The 24472-nt window shown below is 34.6% G+C and overlaps 1 protein-coding gene across 11 annotated transcripts in view; it reads left to right on the forward strand.

The window, feature by feature from the left end:
• Positions 1 to 23994, forward strand: part of N4BP2 (NEDD4 binding protein 2) — an 81603-nt gene extending 57609 nt beyond the window's left edge. For 10 of the 11 annotated variants that reach the window (XM_036331879.1, XM_036331898.1, XM_036331905.1 and 7 more), the window contains 6 exons: positions 2344 to 2462; positions 6604 to 6742; positions 12846 to 13034; positions 13994 to 14162; positions 19500 to 19623; positions 20880 to 23994. In XM_036331879.1, coding sequence (XP_036187772.1) covers positions 2344 to 2462; positions 6604 to 6742; positions 12846 to 13034; positions 13994 to 14162; positions 19500 to 19623; positions 20880 to 20925 — 786 coding nt within the window. In that variant the 3' untranslated portion in view covers positions 20926 to 23994. Of the gene's footprint in view, positions 1 to 2343; positions 2463 to 6603; positions 6743 to 12845; positions 13035 to 13993; positions 14163 to 18531; positions 19461 to 19499; positions 19624 to 20879 lie in introns of those variants that run through there. The other variant, XM_036331874.1, reaches the window with a different exon arrangement.
• The last annotated feature ends 478 nt before the right edge of the window (positions 23995 to 24472 follow it).

The raw sequence follows: 24472 nt of genomic DNA on the forward strand, positions 1-24472 counted from the left end.
GTTTTAGAAATTTAACAATTTGAATTAAAAATTTAAGTACCCTTATCTAAATTTTCAATTAAACAAATTCAAACAGAAACTTCATTTCATTTTGAACTTTGCTTTTGTTCCATATTCAATGTATCTAATTATATGAAGTCATAAGTGAATTTTGTTTCCTTTGCATTGTTCGTAGCCTTTTTTGGAATTGTGAAAATTAGTGTTAGAGAATTTCAAAATCAGAAGGGGAAAGACCCCTAAAAGTCATTTAGTCCTGTTTTCAAGGAAAAAAATAACTCTTAGCTGGTGATCTTAACACTTTTATTTTCTTTCTTATTCATTTGACTGTTCAAAGGAACACCTTTATATTTGGTTAAAATACATAGAATTGGGGCATACGAAGAATGATGGGGTTCCTCTACTTTTATGTTTACTTTCTCTAATTATGTTGTTAATTAAATTGGAAATGTGCTAGCATTCCCATCTTTGCATGTTTATATAATCCAAGAAACAATCTCTTCAGTAGGGTCTTATCATTTAATGTTGTTTCATATATCCTCTTCAGTTTATTTATGTAATAAAGTAGATAAATGGATTTTTTTTTAAAAAATAGGGAAGCCTAGAACTTACGCCAAAATGGTATGATACTTTTGGTTGAAATGCCATTTTTCCACTTTTGAAACTTGTTTTTACAGTTTTAACCTGCCTTTTAATCTCTCAGTATAATAGTGAACAAATGAACATCTTTGACTTCCCAACTTAATGCACTGTTTTTCTTATTAGTAACTTTTGCCTGTCTTGTCTGGGTTGCATAATAGAAACTATATGTTTTGGTCCCAAGGTAAAAATCCAGTAAGAGAATTTTCTGATGCTTTCTCCTAATTTTTTGGTCCCCAAAGGAGAAATACATTTTGTATTTTTTTTTAAAGCAAAGACTATAAAATAAACTTTAGATGTAATGTATGGATAGAATAATTAATTGTAAGGTGATTAATATTACGAGTTTGCAGTTTTGTGAATTTGAAGTTTGGAAACTCTATGGCCTGGTAGATTGCCAATAAATCTGATCGCTGATATTTTAGTAAGTTCAGATTATAATGTATATTTTAAATTAAACATGAAATACTTTTAATTCTTGAGGTGGCTCTTTCTCAGGAGAAGTACTTCTGAGCAACTCTGGGATATACGATGCCGTCAGCTTTACCGATCCGCCCTTTTACTGGCCAGATGGTCACCTCCTGTGGTTCCTCTTTTATTATTATTTGGTGTCACAAAAGGCCTAAATATGGTTAGGCTTCAAAACCAATAACTATTCTAGGATTGTCCTAGATTTACATAATTTTATATTTAGGAATTTTCAGAATCACCTTTGAAATTTGATAGGAGCTTATTTTTCAGACATTAGGATCTTTGTAGCAAACAAATTGTCCTAAAGTTAGAAATCACTCTAAGAATGTTTACTGTAATCCTAGGTTAGGATTAAAGTAGCACATTTTATAAAAATTCTTTTGGTTTAGCGATTTGAACAGGTCCAAATATGACTGGGGAAAAAACAATTAGTAGCAGTTCTCATACAGTTATTTTTAAGTAATAAATATGCTTTTGAAACTTAAAAATTGTGAATTTTAAGATTTCCTGTCAACCTGAATTTGCAACTTATTTGTACATTGTAGTATTTGCCCATTGAGGAGAATATGTTTTTGCGGACCTTGTTGACAACATCACACAGTGTCTCTTTTATGAGGACCATGGGAGAAATCTCTCTCAGGTCTCAGTACCAGAAAAAGCTGTACTTCCCCTGAGCACCTGGTTTGTTTTTATTTTATGGACACTGAGAACCTTTGTTTCCCCCTTTGCTTTGGCCACGAAGAAGCTCAGAACTGAATTGGTGGCCACCATTAGCAATTGAACAAGATTTTGTGGCATGCATTTATGTACTGATTTTACTTGCTAACTTTATCTATATTCTTACCTTTATTTTCTCTATTCTCTGACTTATTTATTTATACCCTATTTATTTATATAGATATCTTCATCCTGTTTTATATATGTTTGAATGTGTTGAGTGTGTATATGTGAGAGCATATATGTATATGTTTATATACACATGAACACATGTATATGTGTGATTGTGTGTATATATATTTTTGAGCAGCTTCAAATACTTTGTAAAAATGGGATATAAATAAATAGTGCAAGAATACTTATATTACTAATTTTAGCCTTTAATCAGTGAAGAAAGTCTGTTATTGCTTTTAAATTATTAGTCTTTTTGCAACAAAATAACCGTGCTTTTGGATCAGCATAATTTGTATTATAAATTCCATTTTAAGGATTTTTTTTTTTTTTTTTTTTTTTTTTTAGAAAAGGGAATCACTTATGTTTGAAAAAGATTGTGCCACTAAACTAAAGGAGAAGCAGCTCTTTAAGATATTTCCAGCCATTAACCAAAATTTTCTGGTGGACATTTTCAAGGACCACAAGTAAGTGCTAAAAGGATTGTCTATTCTACTGTGATGTCATTGAAAGCATATATTATACATTTAACCTAATATTTTTCTGATAATGAATGCAATATACTGGTAGGTATATTATAAACCATTTAATGCAATGTACCTAATGTAGCAGGTGAGCAGTTTCTGGCAATTGGTTTATATGCCTCCTCAATTTTTTTCACATGTAGCAATTATACATACATGTGTACCTCTTTGCTTTTGTGTCTACATACAAATACATGCTTCACCAAAGAAGAGGTTGTTTTTTATGTACTATTTTGTAGTAGTTTTGCTGGTATTTATTTTTCCTATCTGTTCTTAGTGATCTGCTCTTTTCTTTTTAAAGTCTACAGAATATTCCATAGTGTTCATAAAATGATTTCTTAAATTATTATAATTTATACATGCTCCTATTATGGACTTTTTGACTGTGAGAAAAATTGGAAACCATGTTGCTGCACTGAGCATCCTTGAACAACATACATTTTTGTGTACATTGGTGAATACTATTGTAGGCTAGTTCCTAAAAGTGAAATTCCTGGTTGAGAGTGTGTGCATTTAAAGTTTTTATAGTTAATGCCAAATTTCCTTTGATACAGGCTTTCTGCATTAGTTATATGTACTGATAGTGTAACCCACCTTGATAATAATAATCTTGAAAATTTTTGCCAATCTGATGGGAAAAGTATTTTATTGTTGTTTAAATATTTGTTTTCCTGATTATTAGTAAGGTTGAGTAGTTTCATTCATTTCCTTTTCTACTAGTGCTTGCTTTCTTTTGGTCTGTTTTTCTTTTGGTTTCTATTTCTAGTTTTAAATTTTTTATTTATTGATTTGAGAGAGAGAAACGTTGGTTTGTTGTTTTACTTTTTTATTCCTTCATTGATTCTTGTATGTGCCCTGACCAGGGATTGAACCCGCAACCTTAGCATATTGGAATAACACTCTAACCAACTGAGTTACCTGGCCAGGGCAGTTTTTTCTAGATTTGTGAGAGCTCTTTATATATTATTTATAGTAATTTTGTCTGTTAATGTAGATTATAATTATTTTTCCTGCTGTAATACTTATTAACCCAGTATAGTCACTTTGGTCATATACATGTTTTAATTCTAATGTTTTATCAGAAAATATTTTTTCATTGTTTCTGAGTTTTATGTCTTTTTTAAAAAAATATATTTTATTGATTTTTTACAGAGAAGAAGGGAGAGGGATAGAGAGTTAGAAACATCGATCAGCTGCCTCCTGCATACCCCCCACTGGGGATTTGCCCGCAACCAAAAGATACATGCCCTTGACCGGAATCGAACCCAGGACCCTTGAGTCTGCAGGCTGACACTCTATCCACTGAGCCAAACCAGTTAGGGCAGTTTTATGTCTTTTTTAGGAAGTCTGTTCTACACCCATTTTATAAAAATACTAGAGGCCCGGTGCATGACATTCGTGCACTGGGGGTATGAGGGGTCCCTTAGCCCGACCTGCACCCTCTCCAATTTGGGAGCCCTCAGGAGAGCCCTCTTCAATCCGGGAGTTTCTGTCTGTCTTTGCAATCATATGAGCAAATTGCCTGAGACCCCAACTCAGTTTGGTTTGTTGCTCACAGAATGTTAGAGGCATTTTTTTTCTTTGCTGCATTGGTGGAGATTTCCTGGAAGTTTTAGGATATCTTCCCTTTAATTTTTCCTAGACACTCTGATTTTACTTATGTCTCTCACCTTTGCTTTCCCTCCATCCCCCACCGCAACAGTAACTTGCTCCAGGCTCACTTTGCTCTAGTGCAGCGGTTCTCAACCTGTGGGTCGCGATCCCTTTGGCGGTCGAACGACCCTTTCACAGGGGTCGCCTAAGACCATCCTGCATATCAGATATTTACATTATGGTTCATAACAGTAGCAACATTACAGTTACAAAGTAGCAACGAAAATAATTTTATGGTTGGGTCACAACATGAGGGACTGTATTTAAAGGGCCAGAAGGTTGAGAACCACTGCTCTAGTGTCTAGGACAGTGATGACGAACCTATGACACGCGTATCAAAGGTGACACGCGAACTCATTCTTTTGGTTGATTTTTCTTTGTTAAATGGCATTTAAATATATAAAATAAATATCAAAAATATAAATCTTTGTTTTACTAAGGTTGCAAATATCAAAAAATTTCTATATGTGACACGGCACCAGAGTTAAGTTAGGGTTTTTCACAGTGCTGATATGCCGAGCTCAAAAGGTTCGCCATCACTGGTCTAGGAGATCGGTCTGCCACCAGAACTACGATTCCCAGCATTCCTGATGCTCCCTGCGCTTTGGGCTTCCGCTTATGGTCCTGGGGCTGCCACCATAACTATTCCCAGAATTCCTGGCGCACCCCATGCTCTTGGTTTTCCCTTCCTGCTCTGTCTCCGTCCCATGGCCTCCTACTCTGCCAAGTCCTTCAAGCCGCCAGCTCTACCTCTCTGTTCTCCATCTGGCGGCTTGGGGAGCCAAGTTCCCCAAGCCGCTCCACTCCGCCGGCCCTCCCGCTCTGCTCTCCGCCCGGTGCCTGTGTATGCAAATCAACCCGCCATCTTTGTCAGGTTAATTTGCATACGCTCGCCTGATTGGCTGGTGAGGGTAGCAGAGGGATGGCCAATTTACATGTTTCTCTTTTATTATGTAGGATTTTCTTGCTCTGGCAGGGTGGCTTGGTTGGCTGGAATGTTGTCCCATACACCAGAAGGTTGAGGGTTTGATTCCTGGCCAGGGCATATACTTAGGTTGCAGGTTCGATTCCTAGTCAGAGTGTGGGTTCCATCCCTGGTTAGGGCTGGTATGGGAGGCAACCCATCAATGTTTCTCTCTCATATTGATGTTTCTCTCTCTGTCTTCCTCTCTCTCTAAAGTCAGTAAAAAGGGTCATTTGGTTCAGTTACTGCAGTATATGACTGAGGTGTAATTTTCTAGGGTTGTACCCTTCAAGCAACATCAGTAGTGGACACTGGCTTCCAGCCCCATGTGTGGGTAAGCTGGGTGATTTTAAGAACTAGTTAGGATGTAGATAATTGCTGGTAGCTTCCAGGACCTAAAAGCTCCTGTGTGTTGAGCATGTCTGAGACAGCAAGATGAGAGAAACCTAAAGTGGAATTGGTGGTTCCAAATAATGCTCGTTTAGGGGTTGTCTTTAATAAATTGAAGAATAAGAAAATAATCACATTATTTTAGATAATTAGTTATCACATTTCAAAAATATTTCTTAGTGCTCAGTTCTTCACTATCTGGCCATTGGAAAAATCAGAGGCATAAATAATTTGAAATAATGAGCAGTATAAAATCATTTATAATTTGCTTTGGAATGAGTTTCTTCAGATATTAGGACATGAGAATTTCAGATGTTTGTCAATTTCTAGAATTTCTTACTACAGATAATATCACCATGAAAACATGCCTGAATAATGTAGGGGTGAGAGGTAGGATAGTGTTTGACTTTTTCCTTTCTGTATCCCTGCTTAGATTTCTTTGAGTAAAACCCCATTGCGTAAGTAAAAAGTGAATTTCAACACAATAAAAATATCAGTCTAAAGATCTATTGTCCGTATTTGATAATTTGAAGGATACTGAAACCATGTGTAAATCCTTAAAGGGATTTAAGAAGTATGAAGTGATAAGATGATAGATTTGTTATATGTAATCTACCTAGAATAAAAGGTCAGAAAAAGAATCACCAATATGTTTTTTTAGTGTTCATTTTTAAAAAATATATTTTTATTGATTTCAGAGAGAAAGAGAGAGGGAAGAGATAGACACATCAACAGTGAGAGGAAACCATTGATTGGCTGCCTCCTACATGGCCCCCACTGGGGATTGAGCTGGCAACCTGGGCATGTGCCCTGACCAGGAATGGAACCATAACCTCCTGGTTCATAGGTTGATGCTCAACCACTGAGCCACGCTGGTTGGGCTAGTATTCATTTTCTAAACCAGTTTTTGAGAGCCTATACTTGGTGGTTTCCCTTTATCATTCTTAAGTCTTTGAGATGCATGATGGGCATTTACTATCTTTTTCTTAAATGTTTAAAGGATTGCTTATGTTAATGTTTTCACATAACTTTTATTTTTATCTATTGACATTATATTTGTACTTAAACTCTCTACAGCTATTCATTAGAACACACAGTGCAATTTTTAAACTGTGTTCTTGAAGGAGACCCTGTAAAAACAGTTGTAGCACCAGAGTTTGTTCACCAAAATGAGAATGCCACTTCTTACACTGCACAGAAGCCTAAGGAGAAAAAGGTATAGAATTGCTTATTTTTTACTATAATGGTAAATAAATGTATTTGAAAATATAATTGTTTTGTTGAGATAATTTAATGATTATTTCTTACCATTTTGACTAGATTGGAAATTTAACCACCAATACCATGTTTGGTTTAGAATGTCTGTTTACTCAAAGTAATGAATTTATAGCTGATTGCGATTTTTCCGTCATTGCCATTGTGTACCACTAGCACTTGAATTTCTGTAACTTTTTCTGTGTAGACTACACAATTGAGTATGAGGCTTAATTGAATAGCAGTGGGATTGTAATGTAGATGGGTCTTAGGCTGTAACTATGTGGGCAGAGATATTTAACCATTTGAAAAATTGCCAAATTTTCCCCCAAAGTGGCTGACTATTTTACATTCCCACCGGCTGTGTATGAGGGTTCCAGTTTCTCCACATTCTCTCAGTCTTTTTGATTATAGCCATCCTAGTGGGTGTGAAGCTGTTTTAAGGGTACCTGGTCAGACACTACACATGGAGAGGGCATGAAGGAAGAAGTTTATTACATGCACAGGTCTCTAGCAGCAGGAGGTATGGCCCACCATCCAGGGCCATATGGGAAGCGCCAGGTTGGTCAGGAGCCAGAGGGAGTAGGTGGGGGAAATATGGGCAAGAGGCTTTTTTGTAGTTTCTGTGGGAAGGAATAGGTGAGGCAAGGTAAGCAGGCTTAGGATTGGCTAGTTTGAATAATTTCTGTAGGCTTTAGGGCATAGGAACCATCCCTAGTTTTCTGGCACTTGGCCTGGGTAACTAGGGTATGTTGATGGTAGTCCAGAGGGTGAGAACTCCAAAACCCAAAAGGCAGTGGTTGCAATATGAGCTCTAGATTAGTTGGTTTGCATATGTAAGATGCACCAGCAGGTGAGTTATTTGTTAACTCCAGGGTTGGGGGTTAGGGGGCTGTTTCTCCAGGGGTTAGCAGGGCCCTAGATGCCAAAGAATCAGAATTCAGGAAATAAAAGATATGGTTAACACAGAAGTGATTTTGATTTTGATTTCCCTGATGACTGGTGATGTTGAACATCTTTTCATGTGCTTGTTGGCCATTTGTGTGTCATCTTTGAAAAAAATGTCTATTTGTATCCTTTGTCCATTAGACAGTTTTTTTTGAGGAGTTCTTCATGTTAGATTCAAGTTCCTTATCAGCCATGTAATTTGCAGAATTTTCTCCCATTCTGAGGGTTGTCTTTTTACTTTTTTGATGGTGGTCTTTAAATTTTGATGATGCATAATCATCTTTTTTCTTTTGTTGCTTGTACTTTTGGTGTTATGAAGATTTACACCTATTTTTTTCTAAGAGTCTTATAGTTTTAGTGTGCATTATGTTTAGGTCTTTGATCTATTTTGAGTTAATTTTTGTGTGTGGCGTGAAGTAGGGGTCCACGTTCATTGTTTTGCATGTGCATATCCATTTGTCATAGCATCACTTGTCGCAAAGACTCTTCTTTTCCCAATGAATTTTCTCATCACTTTTGTTGAAAATGAATCGACTGTAAGTTTTTTGCTAGACCCTCAATTCGATTCCGTTGATCTGTATATCATTGTGTCAGTACCATATTGTCTTGATTTTGAAAACTGGGAAGTTAAGTTTCCAACTATATTCTTTTTTCAAGATTCTTTTGGCTGTTCTTGTCCACTTGCATTTCCATGTGAATTTTAGGATCAGCTTGCCAGTTTCTACAAAGAAGCTAGCTGGAATTTTTATGGGGATTGTGTTGAGTCTGTAGATCAGTTTGAGGTGTATTGCCATCCTGACAATATTGTGTTCTCATCTTTGAACATGGAGTATCTTTCCATTTATTTAGGCCTTCTTAATTCATTCAACAGGATATTATAGTTTTGAGTATTAAGTTTTGCATGTCTTTCATTAAATTTACTTTAAAATATTTTCTTTTTTTACCTTCAAATATGAAAAGCTATTTTTCTTTTTTCTTTTCTTTGATGCTATTATAAATGGGATTGCTTTCTTCATTTTATTTTTGGATTGTATAAATGCATAGAAATAGAATTGATTTTGTATATTACTCTTGTATGTATTAGATTTAGGGTGTTATTTTGTTTGTTTGTTTGTTTAACAGACTTTTAGTATCCCATTATCCTTACTTATTCATAAGACCACTCAGGGATAACTTGTGTGCTCCATTTTTTTAAAACATATTTTTATTGATTTCAGAGAGGAAGGGAGAGGGAGAGAGAGACAGAGACATCAATGATGAGAGAGAACCGCCATCGGCTGCCTCCTGCACCCTTCCTCCCCCTCCTTCCCCCCGCCCCGCTGGGGACCCAGCCAGCAACCAGGGCATATGGAATCGAACCCGGGACCCTTCAGTCCACAGGCTGACACTTTATCCACTGAGCCAAATCAGCCAGGGCCATTTTTTCTTTTAATATTTCACCATCACTTAGTTGATATGTAGGACATAGCTAATTTTGATATTCATGTGATCTGTTGATGCTGTACATGGGGCAAGAACCAAGTGATACCCCTGATGCCTGTGTTCATCATGGATAGACAGGTGTAGTGTATTATAAGGTGCGAAGAGTATATAAGATGATGATGAGGCCTTCCAGGCCAAACTGGGAATGAAGATTACTTCTTTTCTCTCCTGACAAGAGAGCAAGGCACCATGGATCATTATGGCACTATGGATCATTATGGCACTGTGGATCATTATGGTGATGGGAAGGTGTTTTGCTCAAAGTTGGAGATGATTGGGAAATGTTGGAATAAGAAAAGGAGATTCTGTGTTATGTAAATGTTGGCCAAAATGTAAACTTTAAGTTATTTGGGAGATTATTCTTAGTCTTTCTCACAAAATGTAGTCAGGTGTCACAATGCTGATAAAAACCTTTTTACATTTGTGAGAATATTCTGTTTGCTATCCTAGGACCCTAAGGGACCACATATACTAAAGGGAAGTATCATGGTACCAGTAAATTTTTTTTTTTTTTTTTTTGTATCAGTAATGTTTTGGTTTATCTGTTTTCAAGAAACTAACATTTACAGCTGTGTTTTATTAATTCTGCTTTTCCCCTTTAGCCTTTAATAAAATTTATGGGCTTGTTACCATAGGAAATGGTTTTGGTATTATAATATATCATGTTTTCAGCAGAATAAGTGACACTAATTAGGTGAATTCCTAGGAAGCATATATTTCAATTTCACTTGGCTCCTGTTAATGAAGTTATGGTAAACCATAGAACTATCGGGTACAAAAATAAACCTTAGTTTTGTTTTAAAAGAGAGTGGCTATTTGAGAAAGCATCTCTCATTATAGCTCTTTTATTCTTTTAAAAAATAAGAAATGAAGGGTCTCTTCCCAGAGAAGCAAATGTGATTTGCATTTTTTAGTATGAACACCAACAGAGACTCTGATGCTATGAAATATTTATGTTCACAGTGTTTGTCACTCTGGGCTTTCAGAAGTCATAGAAAGCATCTTTATTATCCCCTCCCTGCAAAATTTTTGATTTTATCAGGGATGCCAGCCATACACTCAGAATATTTAAACATTAATCTGTAACCAGCTTGTGATTAAGTATTGGCAAGAGTGATAATAAGGATGTAGGTCCCATGAATATTCTATGCCAGAGAGAGCCTTGTGTTCTTTTGTAAAATAAACTGGATATTTGTTACAACAATAAATTGACTGTATATTTATAGATTTTTGACCCCGGTAATGAATTAGAAGTATGATGATGCCTTTATTTTATTCTTCTCTCTCTTTTTAAATTTCATTTATTTTCTATAACTCTTTCAAGCCTCTAGAATTCTATGTGCCAAGTAAGCAAAATGTAATGAGTGAAAAATTATACAACCAACTATCAAAGGTTTTTTTCTCAACCTTTCTTGGCTTCTGAACTTCATTCACAGGCAGAAAAGTTTGAAAAATTATTCTTATCAATTAATGATATATATTATATAATACATAATAATGTTTTATAATATTAATGTATATTAAATTCTATTACATAAAATCCTTAATTGGAATTTATTAAAGATTGTCTTATAGAGTACATTATAATTATAATCCCTCATAATATTTCTAATTTAATGACTGTTTTTAGCTTTTGGAAATTTAACAAGTAAACTAACTGATTCCTTTTCAATTAATTATATCAGAAAAACATGATTTTAAAAAAATTGAAATTTATATTTTTGGGGGGGATTTGCTTTTCAATGTTCATAAAATGTATGGCACCCGATACTTGGGATTCTTTTAAGCTTTTAAGAAAATCAACTCAATCATAGTGATTAAACCCCTCCTCCAATCCCCCCACTCCAATTACATGCTAAGAAACATCAGATTTCTGCTTGCAAATAATATTTTGGAGAGTGGGTAAATAAATGAAAGCCAAATTGGATATAGAAGTCACAAGTGCTGTTTTTTAATATTGACTTTGTTATTTTAGAAACATCTGGATGTGTACTATATAAGAATTTTCTTCAGAAAAATGGAATTTTCTATTTGGTGGAAAGCATTAAGGCAAATTTGCATAATTATTATTTCCATACCTTGTGTTTTAACTTGGTTACTTTTGCTTCTTTAGATATAAAGTCAATTCTGGATAGCAATTACCTGATTGAAACATCATTTTCCAAAAGCTCAGAAAGTCAACACTACCATAGCAGCTAGTTGGGAGTCATCTGATTAAAAACTGCTCCTATAAACCCACTTAATATTTTTACTACCTACCAGGCATGGTCACTACACATGCCCTTCTTTTTTAAAAAGAATATAATTATTTTATCAGTTAAAAAAGTTTTTATTGGGGTGATATTGGTTACTAAAATCATGTAGGTTTCAAGTTACAATTCTATGATACATCACCTGTATATTGCATTGTTGGTTTACAGCCAAAGCAAATCTCCTTCTGTCGTCATATATTTGACACCCTTTACCCTTTACTACTCCCCACCTCTTTCCCTCTGGTAACCACCACCCTATTGTCTGTGTATGAGTTTTTATTTGTTCATTGGTTGTTTTCAGTTTTATATCTCATATGAGTGAAATCATATGGTTCTTGATTTTTTTATCTGACTTATCTTGATTAGCACAATATTCTCAATATCCATCCATGTTGTCCCAAATTGGCAGTATTTCATATTTTATGTACTACATCTTCAATCATCTGTCAAAGGACACTTTGGTTGTTTCCATGTCTTTTTTTTTTTTTAATATATTTTATTGATATTTTACAGAGAGGAAGGGACAGAGATAGAGAGTTAGAAACATCGATGAGAGAGAAACATCGATCAGCTGCCTCCTGCATATCTCCTACTGGGGATGTGCCCGCAACCCAGGTACATGCCCTTGACCGGAATCGAACCTGGGGCCTTTCAGTCCGCAGGCCGATGCTCTATCCACTGAGCCAAACCGGTTTCGGCTGTTTCCATGTCTTAGCTACTGTGAATAATACTGCAGTAAACATAGGGATACATATATTCTTATGAATAAATGTTTTCAAATTTTGGGGGGTAGATACCCAGAAGAGGGATTTCTGGGTCATAACCTTAATTTTTGGGGGATCCTCCATTGTGTTTTCCATAGTGGTTGTACCCATTTACATTCCCACCATCAGTGAATGGTGATTCCTCTTTCTTCACAACCTTTGCAACACTTGTTGTTACTTTGATAATAGCCATCTAACAGGTGTGAGGTGGTATCTCATTGTAGTTTTGAGTTGCATTTTCCTAATAGCTAGTGAAGTTGAGCATCTTTTCATATACTGTTGGCTGTTTGTATGGACAAGTGTTGTTTCAGGTCCTATGCCCATTTTTTAAAGTGGATTATTTTGTTGAATTGGAATATGCCATTACAAAAAATATGAGTTACCTGCCATTCCTACTTTCAGTGACTGGACCCTTTGAATGGGTTCACAAACTAAAAATTTTAAAAATTTTGCATTAGTTGATAAGTGCATGACTTACTACGTAGACACTTGGGAGATGTTTTTATCTGAGAAGAAAGATGAAAAATAGTAGAGCCTAGTTTTCATATATATTTTTATGAAGGTAAAGCCTTTATTTCCTACTTCCTTTGTATTGTACTTATTGGGTAACCTCGTATAGGCAAAGAAATCGAAGGAGACTGAAGATACACTGAGTGAATCACCCTTCCAGGATTTTGAGTACCCCAAGTACGACGACTACAGGGCCGAGGCTTTCCTGCACCAGCAGAAGAGGATGGAATGCTACAGCAAGGCCAAAGAGGCTTATCGCATGGGGAAGAAAAACGTCGCCACATTTTATGCTCAGCAGGTAGGGAGGAAAACTGGTCATTGTTTTTTTCTTTGTCACTTATGATGTCTGAATAATCTGGAAGCAGATAATACTTGTATTGGGATGAGATTAAGTTATTCTGGGGAATGTAGATTATATAAGTGGTATAAGGTAACTTGATATATAAGAAATGTGTGGTTCTGAGACCTTTCATCTCCTTTGAAATGCTCAGTTTCTGTGGTTGCTGTTGCATTTACAGCTTACAGGAATTGCAGTTTATTCTGACAGTCCGTATTTTATTTTAGGTTAGATTCCCCCATTCAGTACCACTTCTAAACAGATACAAGTCTGGAGCAATGACAGCAGAATGTTAATATTGGCCATCTCAGGGTGGGATCACAGGGGCCTTGTGCTTTAAATCACGTTAGAATTTTCAGTAATGTATCACTTTTATAATCAGAAAAAGGAAGTTACATTACTGTCTTTCAGAGAAATAAAATTTCTACTGGGGCTCATTTGGCATAGTATTGCCTGATTTACCTTTTATTTTTGTGGTTCTATATGGCTTACTTTTTTGTGATTGAGCAGAGAAAGGCATCAAGCTGGTACAACCCTGTGAGCCCTAATAGTAAACCTTGAGGGATGGCTTCAGGGGTAATTACAAGGTTTTGAAAGGGATGAGACTCGGGATTATCAAAGGACAAACCAGTGGATTCCTTCTTGAGATGGATGGTGTTTAAGTTTCTGTTTTCTATGATTTTGGGATCAGAAAATAGGTTTGAAATGATTTATTAGTTTGAGAACTATCTTGTTAATACACTGAAATTTACCTAAATTATGGTGCATTCTTACATATTAGCTCATTGCATTAAAAACAATTTTAGATGAGCTACTCCCTGTTTTTGTTCTACCTTTTATTTGGGCCACTGTTTGTTTCCTCATTGCCTACCAAGTAACAAGTATCACAGTGTTTCCTGGTGCTGTGTTTACAATTAAAGGGCAGTCTCCACGAGCAGAAGATGAGGGAAGCTAATCACCTTGCTGCGATAGAGATCTTTGAGAAAGTCAATGCCTCCCTGCTGCCACAGAATGTTTTAGACCTCCATGGACTGCACGTGGATGAAGCTATAGAACATTTGATGGCAGTTTTACAGCAGAAAACTGAAGGTAGGACTGTGAAAATGACAAATTTTCAATTCAAAATATGTCTTTGCTCATATTGGTATAAATTACAAATTCAGGAGAGTCTGAATGTGCAAGCTGAGGCTATATGTGCCACATGTATAGGCTCTTTCCTCAAGAGAACCTTCTTGGGAAAGAATTGTCATGGGCACGGCCATTAACAGTTTCTTTTTTATTTCCCTGTTTCACTTATATTTGTATTTCTTTGATGTGTTTGTTAAAGGAAGGGCACAGTATAATCTGGGAATCCTGAGACATAATTATAAGTGGGACCTTTCAGAAATACTATACATCTTTGTTCAATAGACATTTATTAAAGCTAATAGGTGTTTCTTACATGTCACTCGTTCAACTGATGTTTAATAAAATGCAGAAGTAAATAAGGTGATGGAATTTTTACAGAATTCTCACAAAAGGCAGGATTTCTGAGTGTTTGGGTTACAGTGGTTTCCCTTTCTGCTTGCACTTTGTCTCTGCAGGTCAATACCTGCCTCTTATCTAAATTCTGCCTCTTCCTAGGGCTTCGGATGCGGATCTTTTTCACGTTCCTACTCAATATCCTGCAATTCACATACATTAAAGTACCAGTTGGTGTAGATTCTTGTGTCTTTTTCATGATCAGATGGTAGCACTTAAAAAAATTCAATCTGTTTTAGTTACCCCAGACTTCAATACTAGATGTCATCTCCTTTCATCAATAGAATAGTATTTTTGAGTTCTCAACTTGGCTTTTTCTTTATCTTCCTTTTTATAGTGAAGTCATAGAGTACCATGTCTCAGCTCTTACCTTGTGGCTCCATAGCTCTGCCTTGTCATTTATAGCTGTGTTGTTTTGCTTAATTGATTTATATATATATTTTAGAAAGCTTTACACTGTACTTTATACAGGTTTATCAGTTCAACACATATCACTGGTAGTTAAATACTTGAAGAAATATGATTGATATAAAAGGTTGATACTTTGTGACTTTGTGAACTGTTCTACAATATTTCGCCTAATTTTAATATCCATTGATAATCCTTGGCTAAATGAGTTATTATATTGGTGGTTGCCTGTGGTGTTTTTAGCGAGGGTGGAGAAGGAGAGAAGGAGGGAAGGAAGGAGAGAGAGAGAGAAACATCAATGTGCCCTTGAACAGGAATTGAGCCAAGCTGCCCAGGGTTGCTAATGGTATTTTATAATTTGTGTCCATTCTGTGTTCATTAGCAGACGTTCTTTGATGAAGGACAAGATTCCACTCTTCCAGTTGTTTTTTTTTTTTTTTAAATAGAAAATTGGACATTTTAGAGAAAATCTAGAAAACAACAATAATAAAGATCAGAAAAGAAAACTTAAGACCATTTTAAATATATTATCTGGAGAAAAGAAAGACTGTCATGTAAGCAGTAATATAAGAGAATATTCTGTCTAGAGGATGAATAAATCATTTACTCAATAAATTTGATTATTTTCTATATTCTAGACATCAAGGATAAAGCAGTGAAAATGAAACATTGTCTATGGAGTTTGCCACCTATTAGGGTAGATGATAATGGACAAATAGTTACATAAATAATTAGTATTGTGATAAAAAAAGTATAGGTTGCCATGTTTCATTTAGCATAACTTCCCAAAACTCTATGTAATCTGTTCCTCGCCTGCCTCTCCTTTTCTGTATGTTTATCTATACTGTCATTTCTTGACCCATAGAGTAAGTTAGGCTCCCCATTAATAGCCTCTCATAGTATTCCTGTGTATCACAATATTTGTAAAAAAGCTTATTGTATAATTATTAAATATCTTTCTGGCCTAGAATTGAGTCAGTGATTATTATTGACTCATCATTTGTATATAGAGCCTTTTCAATATTCAAAAAAACCTTTTGAATAAATGACTGAATAAAGGGTAGGTATTTCTCATTTTGTAGATGAGGAAACTGATTTTCAAAGTTTATAATAAGTGTTGATAAGAACGTAGAGAATTGCAACCCTCATATATTTCTAGTGGGAATGTTAAATGGTGCAACCACTATGGAAAAGGTTGGCATTCCTCCAAAGGTTAAACATAGAGTTACCATATGTCCCAGCAATTCTGCTCTTAGAGAATTGAAAACAATCCATTCACACAAAAATTTGTACATGGATGTTCATAATAGCCAAAAAGTAAAAACAACCCAAATGTCCATCAACTAATGAATGGGCAAACAAATGTGTAATATCCATGCAGTGGAATACTATTCAGCCATAAAAAGGAATGAAGTACTGATACATGCTACAAAATGGATGAACCTTGTAAACATTATGCTGTATGAAAGAAGCTAGATACAAAAGGCTACATATTTATATGATTTCCATTTAGATGAAATTTCCAGAACAGGCAAATCCACAGAAGCAGTAAGTACATTAGTGATTGCTAAAAAGGAGGAAAAGGGCTGGACAGGGCATAAAAGGGAGTGACTGCTAACAGCTATAGAATTTCTTTTTGAGAAGATGGAATATTTTGGAATTAGATGGTGTTGATGGTTACACAACATTAGAATATACTAAAAACCACTGATTTGTACATTTTAACATTGAAAATTTTATATTATGTGAATTTTATAGCAATACAAAAATTACAAGAAAAAAGGAGTTAAATAACTTGTATAAACTGATAGATACTTGGTCAGACCCAAGATACGGAACCCTTTCTGGAAGCCAAAGCCCATTTTGCTGCCGCCTGTGGTGACCTGTAGTTACTGCAGTTACCACCAGGTGGTGGTATTGTTGAATAGAAACATGTCCCGGGGAAAATCTGTGGCCTGCCCTGAATTGCTTTGTCATAAAAGACATTAGGGATGAAAAAAAAAAAAAGATATCTGTCCTTCTGTCTTTATGATTGAAATATACACCACCACCACCCATGAAGTATTTTTGCCCCAAAATAAACCAGAAACAAATAAAGCCTTTAGATCTCACAACTACTTCACAGGGATTTACAGGGATCAGAGGAACGTGTTAAATGGCACCATGGAGATACAGTCAGTGAAATCCAGACTGGAAATCTAGGATAAATGATCCAATTTTTCCAACAAATTTCAAAGAAAAACACAAGGGGAGGGAGAACCTTTTTTTTTTTTTAACATATTTTTTTATTGATTTCAGAGAGGAAGGGAGAGGGAGAGAGAGATAGAAACATCAATGATGAAATTCCCAGAACATCATTGATCGGCTGCTTCCTGCATGCCCCCCAGTGGGGATCGAGCCTGCAACCCGGGCATGTGCCATGACTGGGAAGGAGCCGTGACCTCCTGGTTCATAAGTCTACACTCAACCACTGAGCCAAGCCAGTTGGGCAAGGGGAATATTAAGGAACTATTTTTAATTTTGCAAGATATTGGTGACATTGTGGTTATATATTTTTTTAAGGGTCCTTTTTGAAATACATACTGAAATATTTACAATTGAAGTGATAAGAAATTTAGCATATGCTTAAAAACGAGTTAGTTTTTTAAAAGGTGGTAAACAGCAGGAATAACCTGAAATTTGTGAACATATACCAGTACATTCATTTGTTCAACAAACATCCTTTGAACACTTACTTTATTTGAGGCATGTGATTCAACTAGACAATGTTTTCAGAGCAGTAAGTGAACTATTGAAAGGAGTGATGGTATAAATGACCGCCCTGATAAGGGGAGCAGTAGTGAAGGAGTGGCGAGTGAATTATAGCAAGTTAAGTAGTGAAGGAACGGTGAGAGTGAATTATACTCAGTTAAGCAGTGAAGGAGTGGTGAGAGTGAACTATAGTTAAGTAGTGAAGGAGTGGTGAGGGTGAATTAGTTAAGAGATTCAAGGTTTTTTTTTTTTAATCCTCACTTGAGGATATTTTTCCATTGATTTTTAGACAGAGTGGAAGGGAGAAAAGAGGGAGGGGGGGGGAGAGAGAGAGAGAAAGAGGGAGGGAGAGAGAGAGAGAGAGAGAGAGAGAGGAAGAGACAGACATGCCTTCCTGACGTGTTCTGAAGGGGGCCAGGGACTGGTCCAACAATCAAGGTATGTGTCCTTGACCAGGAACTGAACCTGTGATCCTTTGGTCTCCTGGCCAAATCTTTAACCACTGAGAAAACCAGCCAGGGTGAGAGTCAAGTTTTTTTAAACCCAACTTTTATTTATAATATCACATCCATAAATAAAAATGCACAAATAATAATTGTGTAGCATAAAAACTTTTTACAAAGTGAATACCCTTGTACAGCCAGAACCCAGCAGAGTTGAATTTTGAATAAAATATTGCTTGAAGTATTGGATATACCAGTAGCTTAGAGCAGAAATGGAGATCCTAAGCAAAGAAGGAATTAAAATGCAAGAGAAACATATCCTCTTAAAATTCCAGGCCAAATACTGCCCTGGAGACAGGAAACTTGAAAAACCATCTGCTTGTGGATCTGCTGGCGTCTTAGGGGAACTTGATGAGCAGAATATGGAATGTTTTTATTGTATGTATATGTATTTTATGCTAAAAGTGAGAGCTTGTGCTATTTATAAATGAGGAACAAGTGTTTATTTAAATTCATTAAGTCAACTTTTATTATTAACAGGTTTTTAGAATTTTATTGCCTCTGTTATTGACTTTCAGGATTTATATATTTGATTTTCTCAAGGTCATTGCTAGAGTAGGAGTGGCAGTCTTTTAAGAGGCACAGGTTCACTCAATATTTAAAAATCACCTATTTGGAAGAATTTCTTAAGTTAATACTTACCTTTTAACAGACTGCAGTCTATGTTATATTTAGTGGATTTGTTATAGCCATTACTGAGGGGGATACTCTATAAAGTACTTGCTTTATATCCCTTTTTACTGATGAGGAAACAGGCACAGATAGGCTACGTAACTTGTCTGTGGTCGTCACACTCAGTCACTTAGTGGCAGAGCAGCTAATTAGGCCAAAGCTGACAGCCTTCAGAGCATTTATCTAACAGGGTTTTTGTGAAGATTCTTAGTTAGTAAACATAAATCACTTAAAGCAATGCCTGACTTCATGGGTGTAATAATTTTTAGGTATCATATTGTAATTACCGTTATTTCAGAGAGATATTTTGATAGCACAAGGAAATCTCCTTCCCCACATGGGAAAATGTTTCACTCTAGTTTTTAGGCACATGAATTGCTATAAGGCTTCCATACTTCAACAGTGTAGATACAACTTACATTTAAAGATATCAGTTCTGGGCTTTTTAAAGTCATGAGTCTCTAAATCCCCATGAAAATAACTTCATATGTGTTTTGAGTAGTTCATGTTTGTTTTCTATTGAGATTGTAATTTAAATGAATTTGAACTATTCCAATTCCTTTTGTAACAGAATTTAAGCAGAATGGTGGCAAGCCCTATCTGTCTGTGATTACGGGGAGAGGCAATCACAGCCAGGGAGGAGTAGCTCGCATCAAACCAGCTGTCATTAAATACCTCACAAGCCATAGCTTCAGGTGAGTATAAATTGCTGTTACCGATAATTGACAGTTGCCCATATCTATAGATAGTAAACACTAAGAGTGTGCTTAGAACGATATGTTAAAGTAGTTAACTAAATTTGACCTTCTGATTTTAGCTACAGTCATGCTTAAATTATGATTACCTGCTGGATTTATGATGTCCAGTAAACCAGAAATGAAAGAAAAATGTGTTTGTTATTGAAGTAATCAGTCATCTGACAAAACTATTTCTATCATAAATTTAAAATCTAAAAGAAAGTAATAATATTTGTATTTCTTTGATAATGTATTATCCAAGATAATTCGGTTACACATATCATAGTTTAAGATTGCTGTTTAATTATCCCTTTGGAAGTAGATGTATATCTGTAGATTTTGGAAGGAATTAGGAGCTTCTGCTGAAATACGTTTATAATTTGGATGTGTTTAAATATTAGCAGAAACACTGTAGTCACTGTGAATTTATACCTCTTTAATAAGTTAAATGCTATTTATGATCTTAGCTGACAAATATGAACTGTTCTTTTTTATTAAGTGATTATTATTCTGCAACAGAAAATAACAAGAAAAGAGAAGTCCAAGAATAAAGATCTGTTGATAGATAGATTCCCTGAGGATGTACTTCATTAAGTAGCCTTCTTTCCCTGCTACTAGTTTCAGTTAGTGTAGCATATTTTTTTATGCCATGTAATAAATGTTGTTTGGCTGCATTATAGAAAATGGTGGTATTCTGAGCATGAAAACAGATGACATTATAGTTACTTTTACAAAAGGAATACTTAGACCAGAACATTATCACGTTGGGATTAATGATCTATTTCAGAGACTAGTGTGTTTTTTTAATTTAAAATTTCACACAGAGGGTGTTGAAACCATTTAATGGCCTGATGAATTAAACTTACCTATTAGATTTCTTCTTGTTACACAAGGCATAGAAATAATATAATGTAGGCAACATCTTATTCTTGATACAGCATGCTCTTCTTCATGAAGGTCAAATTCAGGCTTGAGAGTTTTGATAAATCTTAAATTGTAATAATTATTAAGTTAGGAGTAAACCCAAGCCTTAGGATTGTTTTTATTTTGACAACAAATTAAAAGGACCATAAGCATAGATACTGGTCCTGGATATTGAGAGTACTTTGATAGTAAATATATTTGGTATAGGCCTTTGGAATTGATTATAATATACATTTCTTACCTAGTTAGAAATTTTTATCTTTAAAATCACTCTTTTCTCATTTCTGCAGGTTCTCTGAAATTAAACCAGGGTGCTTGAAGGTCATGCTCAAGTAAAATAAATGTCCTTAACTTAGAAGTGTGAAGGTTTGTAGGTCAAAATTAGTTTTATTTGCAATAATTTAGTCAATTTTACTATCAACATGTGTTTTATTAGAAATAATGTCCAGTTATAAAACAAAAATGTTATGATGTTTTTCAAAATTCAAGAGAAGTTTAATTTTTTATTGAATCATATGCCAAATATGCTAAAAATATTAGAGATAATTTTCTTAGATAAAATTATCAGATCCAGTTTTAAAGTTTGAAAGTGCACAGATTTTTTCTAAAAGAGAAATTATCTTTCTATTAATTGTTGTTTGATGTTTAGTGAAGACCTAATGGTATCTATGATAGTAATGAAAGAAAGGAGAACTAATAAAACACTTGAATGCTTTTTTATTTCAAAACAAAATTAAAAAAAAAATCTTCTTATTTTGCTATGTCCTATTGGAAGGAAGACATGCTGTTGTGCTTTCTTCTGCTTTGTATTTGTATATGATTTTGATCTCTTAACCTTCTGTTTCTTTTTTCTGCGTGTGGGCATTTCCAGGAGGAAAGTTGGGGTCTAAGATTATATTGCAGTTTTACACTTTCCAAAGGCAGAAAAAGTTTCAGAGAAGGAGAAGTGGTTAGATATCTACCAAATGTTGCCATCTTATAGAACTGCTTCTAGAACCGTCTGTGTAAGTGGTATTTAAGATAGTTCTAAAGACCTGTCTTTTATATTTGGGGCTTGTAATTTCTAGACTGCAGTAAGGTCAAAATTCTATTAACTTAAAAACAAATACAGAAAACAGTTTTGATGTAATTATAAAAAGAATCACTACAATTTAAAAGTTTTTAACTTTTATTTTTAAAAAGAGCCAACTTCCTGGAAGAAAACCTTCATTGGCTTCTCTTTTTTGGTCAGGTAAAAAGTCCTGTTAGTATGTTAAAGTATGTTGATTGAAATTTCCTTTATACAAGTTTAATGTGATAAAGTTTAATTTTCCAGTATGAGACAGTGGTTTAAATAAATTTGACTTTGGATATGGAGAATACTTTCAACATATAATTTTAACAATTGTGTTGCTCTTTCATAAGCTTAAAAAATCATTTGGATCAGGAATTATAGGATTGAGCTGTTACTGAAAGAACCCTGAATTACAGAATGGTTTCCTAAAATAACAGACATTTTAATGAAAATAGAACTCAAAAACACACTTTTATATATTATGAAAGCATGCTTTTAAAAGAAGAGCTGTGTTGTTGAATTTATTTCCACAAAAATAAAAATGTTTATTATTTAGAAATGGTTAGTGACTGATAATTGAAGTATTCATATTCTATGTTTGTAATAATTTGTTAAAAAAGAAAAAATGCCAACAGTTTAGCATATGTTTTTAGTAATGTCTAGAAGAGTTGTACACATTAGAAATAAAACAGTTCATTTCAACTACTTATAAAATTACAATTGTTAATGATATAAAGTATCTTTATGTGTAAATTAATATGATGTAAGAAATGTGACTAACAATACTAAAACCTAGAGTTATTCGAGTGTGCAGCTGCATATTTTGTGTTTTTATATTTCCTCACCCAGTTGAAAAATTGCTTTTGAGCACTTCAGCTAAACTTATTTTAATAATATAATTATGATTAATGTGGGAGCAGTCAAAAAGAACAAGAGGTGAGGTGTTTTGTGGCAAAAACCAAATGAAAACAGCTTTGTTTTATGTTGTATCAACTTTAATGTTGTACTTTATTTTGCTAAACCTAGGGTATTTCTCCTTAATCATCATTCATAAATATATAGGCTCATTTTAAGCATCGAATGTATTTTTGTAAAGCTGTTTAATCCTATACTGCTACCTACCCCACTATCTAGCATAGTTTAAACAACACATAATTATGAAAAACATTTTTATAATCGCTCCTTTTGCCCATGTCTAAATCCTAGTGTGGGGATTTTCAAAGTTTTTATGTGTTGGTATATTTGTGCTAGTACATTATTCATTAGGATGGCTCTTTGCAGAAGTACTAATATTTTTAAAGTGCAACACTTGTGTAGTTGGAAGGTTTTAGTAACAGTTATATCTTTCAGTAGTCTCTTATCCCAGTATCTACCAGGGGGAAAAGAGAACAGTGTGGAAACCACAGGGAATGTGCAGTTGGACTGAGGGGACCCTTAACAGTATTTTAATCCATCCACTTCCTTACTTGTTCCTGAGAAATGGAAGCATGTTGCTTTTTATTTATTAGCTGTTCGTATATTCCTATGTTCTTTTCAGATTGAGTTATTTTTCCAATTTATTAGTGTTTTCATATTATTTGCATTTCTATGGCCTTTAAATACAGGACATATTATATAGTAGGATTCCTGACATATTTTAAAGTGTCTTGTGTATTATAACACATTTGAGAAGAAAAGCCAAACAATTCTGTTGGATTGTTTCCAGTCCTTTATTTTTGTTCTGTTTCTTTGAAAATTCAAGTGTTTTGTATGCATAGAAAAAAGACACACAAGTTTGGTCTGAACTGGAAATTGGAACGTTTTGAAACTCAGGAAATTGCTCTGACAATGTCTTAACTGCTCTCAATTTAAGAAAATGACAAAATGCGTAAAAAAAATACAAAAATAATGTTTGCTGTTGTTTTCCAAGTGCTTTTCCATTGTGCAATGAGATGAAGTTTGATCATTTTTTCCGTGCAGTGATTAAATAGTGTTTATTTTAAATTACATGTAAAAGAAACAAATTTAAATGTTTGTGTGGCCAAAAAAAAAAGTAAAGTTTATGTAGAATGTTTGTTAATGGTGCTTATTTTTGAAATGTAATTCAAGTTTACAGTGTTACTTAATGCTTCTTTAGAGAATTTAATAGAAAAACAAGGCTAGACTACATCTACATCCTGAAGAGCCTTTTAGAACTTCACATTGTATGATGAGAAATTTTATGATTTTCCATAAAGTTGAGCAATTGACTTTTATGGTCCAAATAATGAACCTGTTATTAACACATGACTGAATTAACCATGAAACTTCTCATTAAAGTACATCATTGCAGCTATCTGTTGGAGAACATATAATAAAAATTTCAGACAGTATATCAGAAATTAAATGTTTTTATTTGTACTATAAAGAAAATGTAATTTTGCTGTTAACTCTACTTTTTTATTGAAAATGTTTTGTAACTTTGCTTTAAAAATTTCTTATGAAGCCATTTGCAAATTACATATTTAATTTAATAAAATACTTTAGAAACAGTCCGGTGTGAGGAAATCTTTTATTTGATATGGTAAAGTTAGTAAAGTTTAAATATTAAAAAATATATTTATTTAAGTCCTGACCGGTTTAGCTCAGTGGATAGAGCATCGGCCTGCAGACTGAAGGGCCCCAGGTTCGATTCTGGTCAAGGGCATGTACCTTGGTTGTGGGCACATCTCCAGTGGGGGGTGTGTAGGAGGCAGCTGATCGATGTTTCTCTCTCATCAATATTTCTATTCCTCTCTCTTCCTCTCTGTAAAAATCAATAAAATATATATTAAAAAACACACAAAACATTTGGCCTTAGCTGGTTTGGCT

Source organism: Myotis myotis, unplaced genomic scaffold (assembly GCF_014108235.1).
Source record: "Myotis myotis isolate mMyoMyo1 unplaced genomic scaffold, mMyoMyo1.p scaffold_m19_p_1, whole genome shotgun sequence".
NCBI classification, from domain to species: Eukaryota; Metazoa; Chordata; class Mammalia; order Chiroptera; family Vespertilionidae; genus Myotis; species Myotis myotis.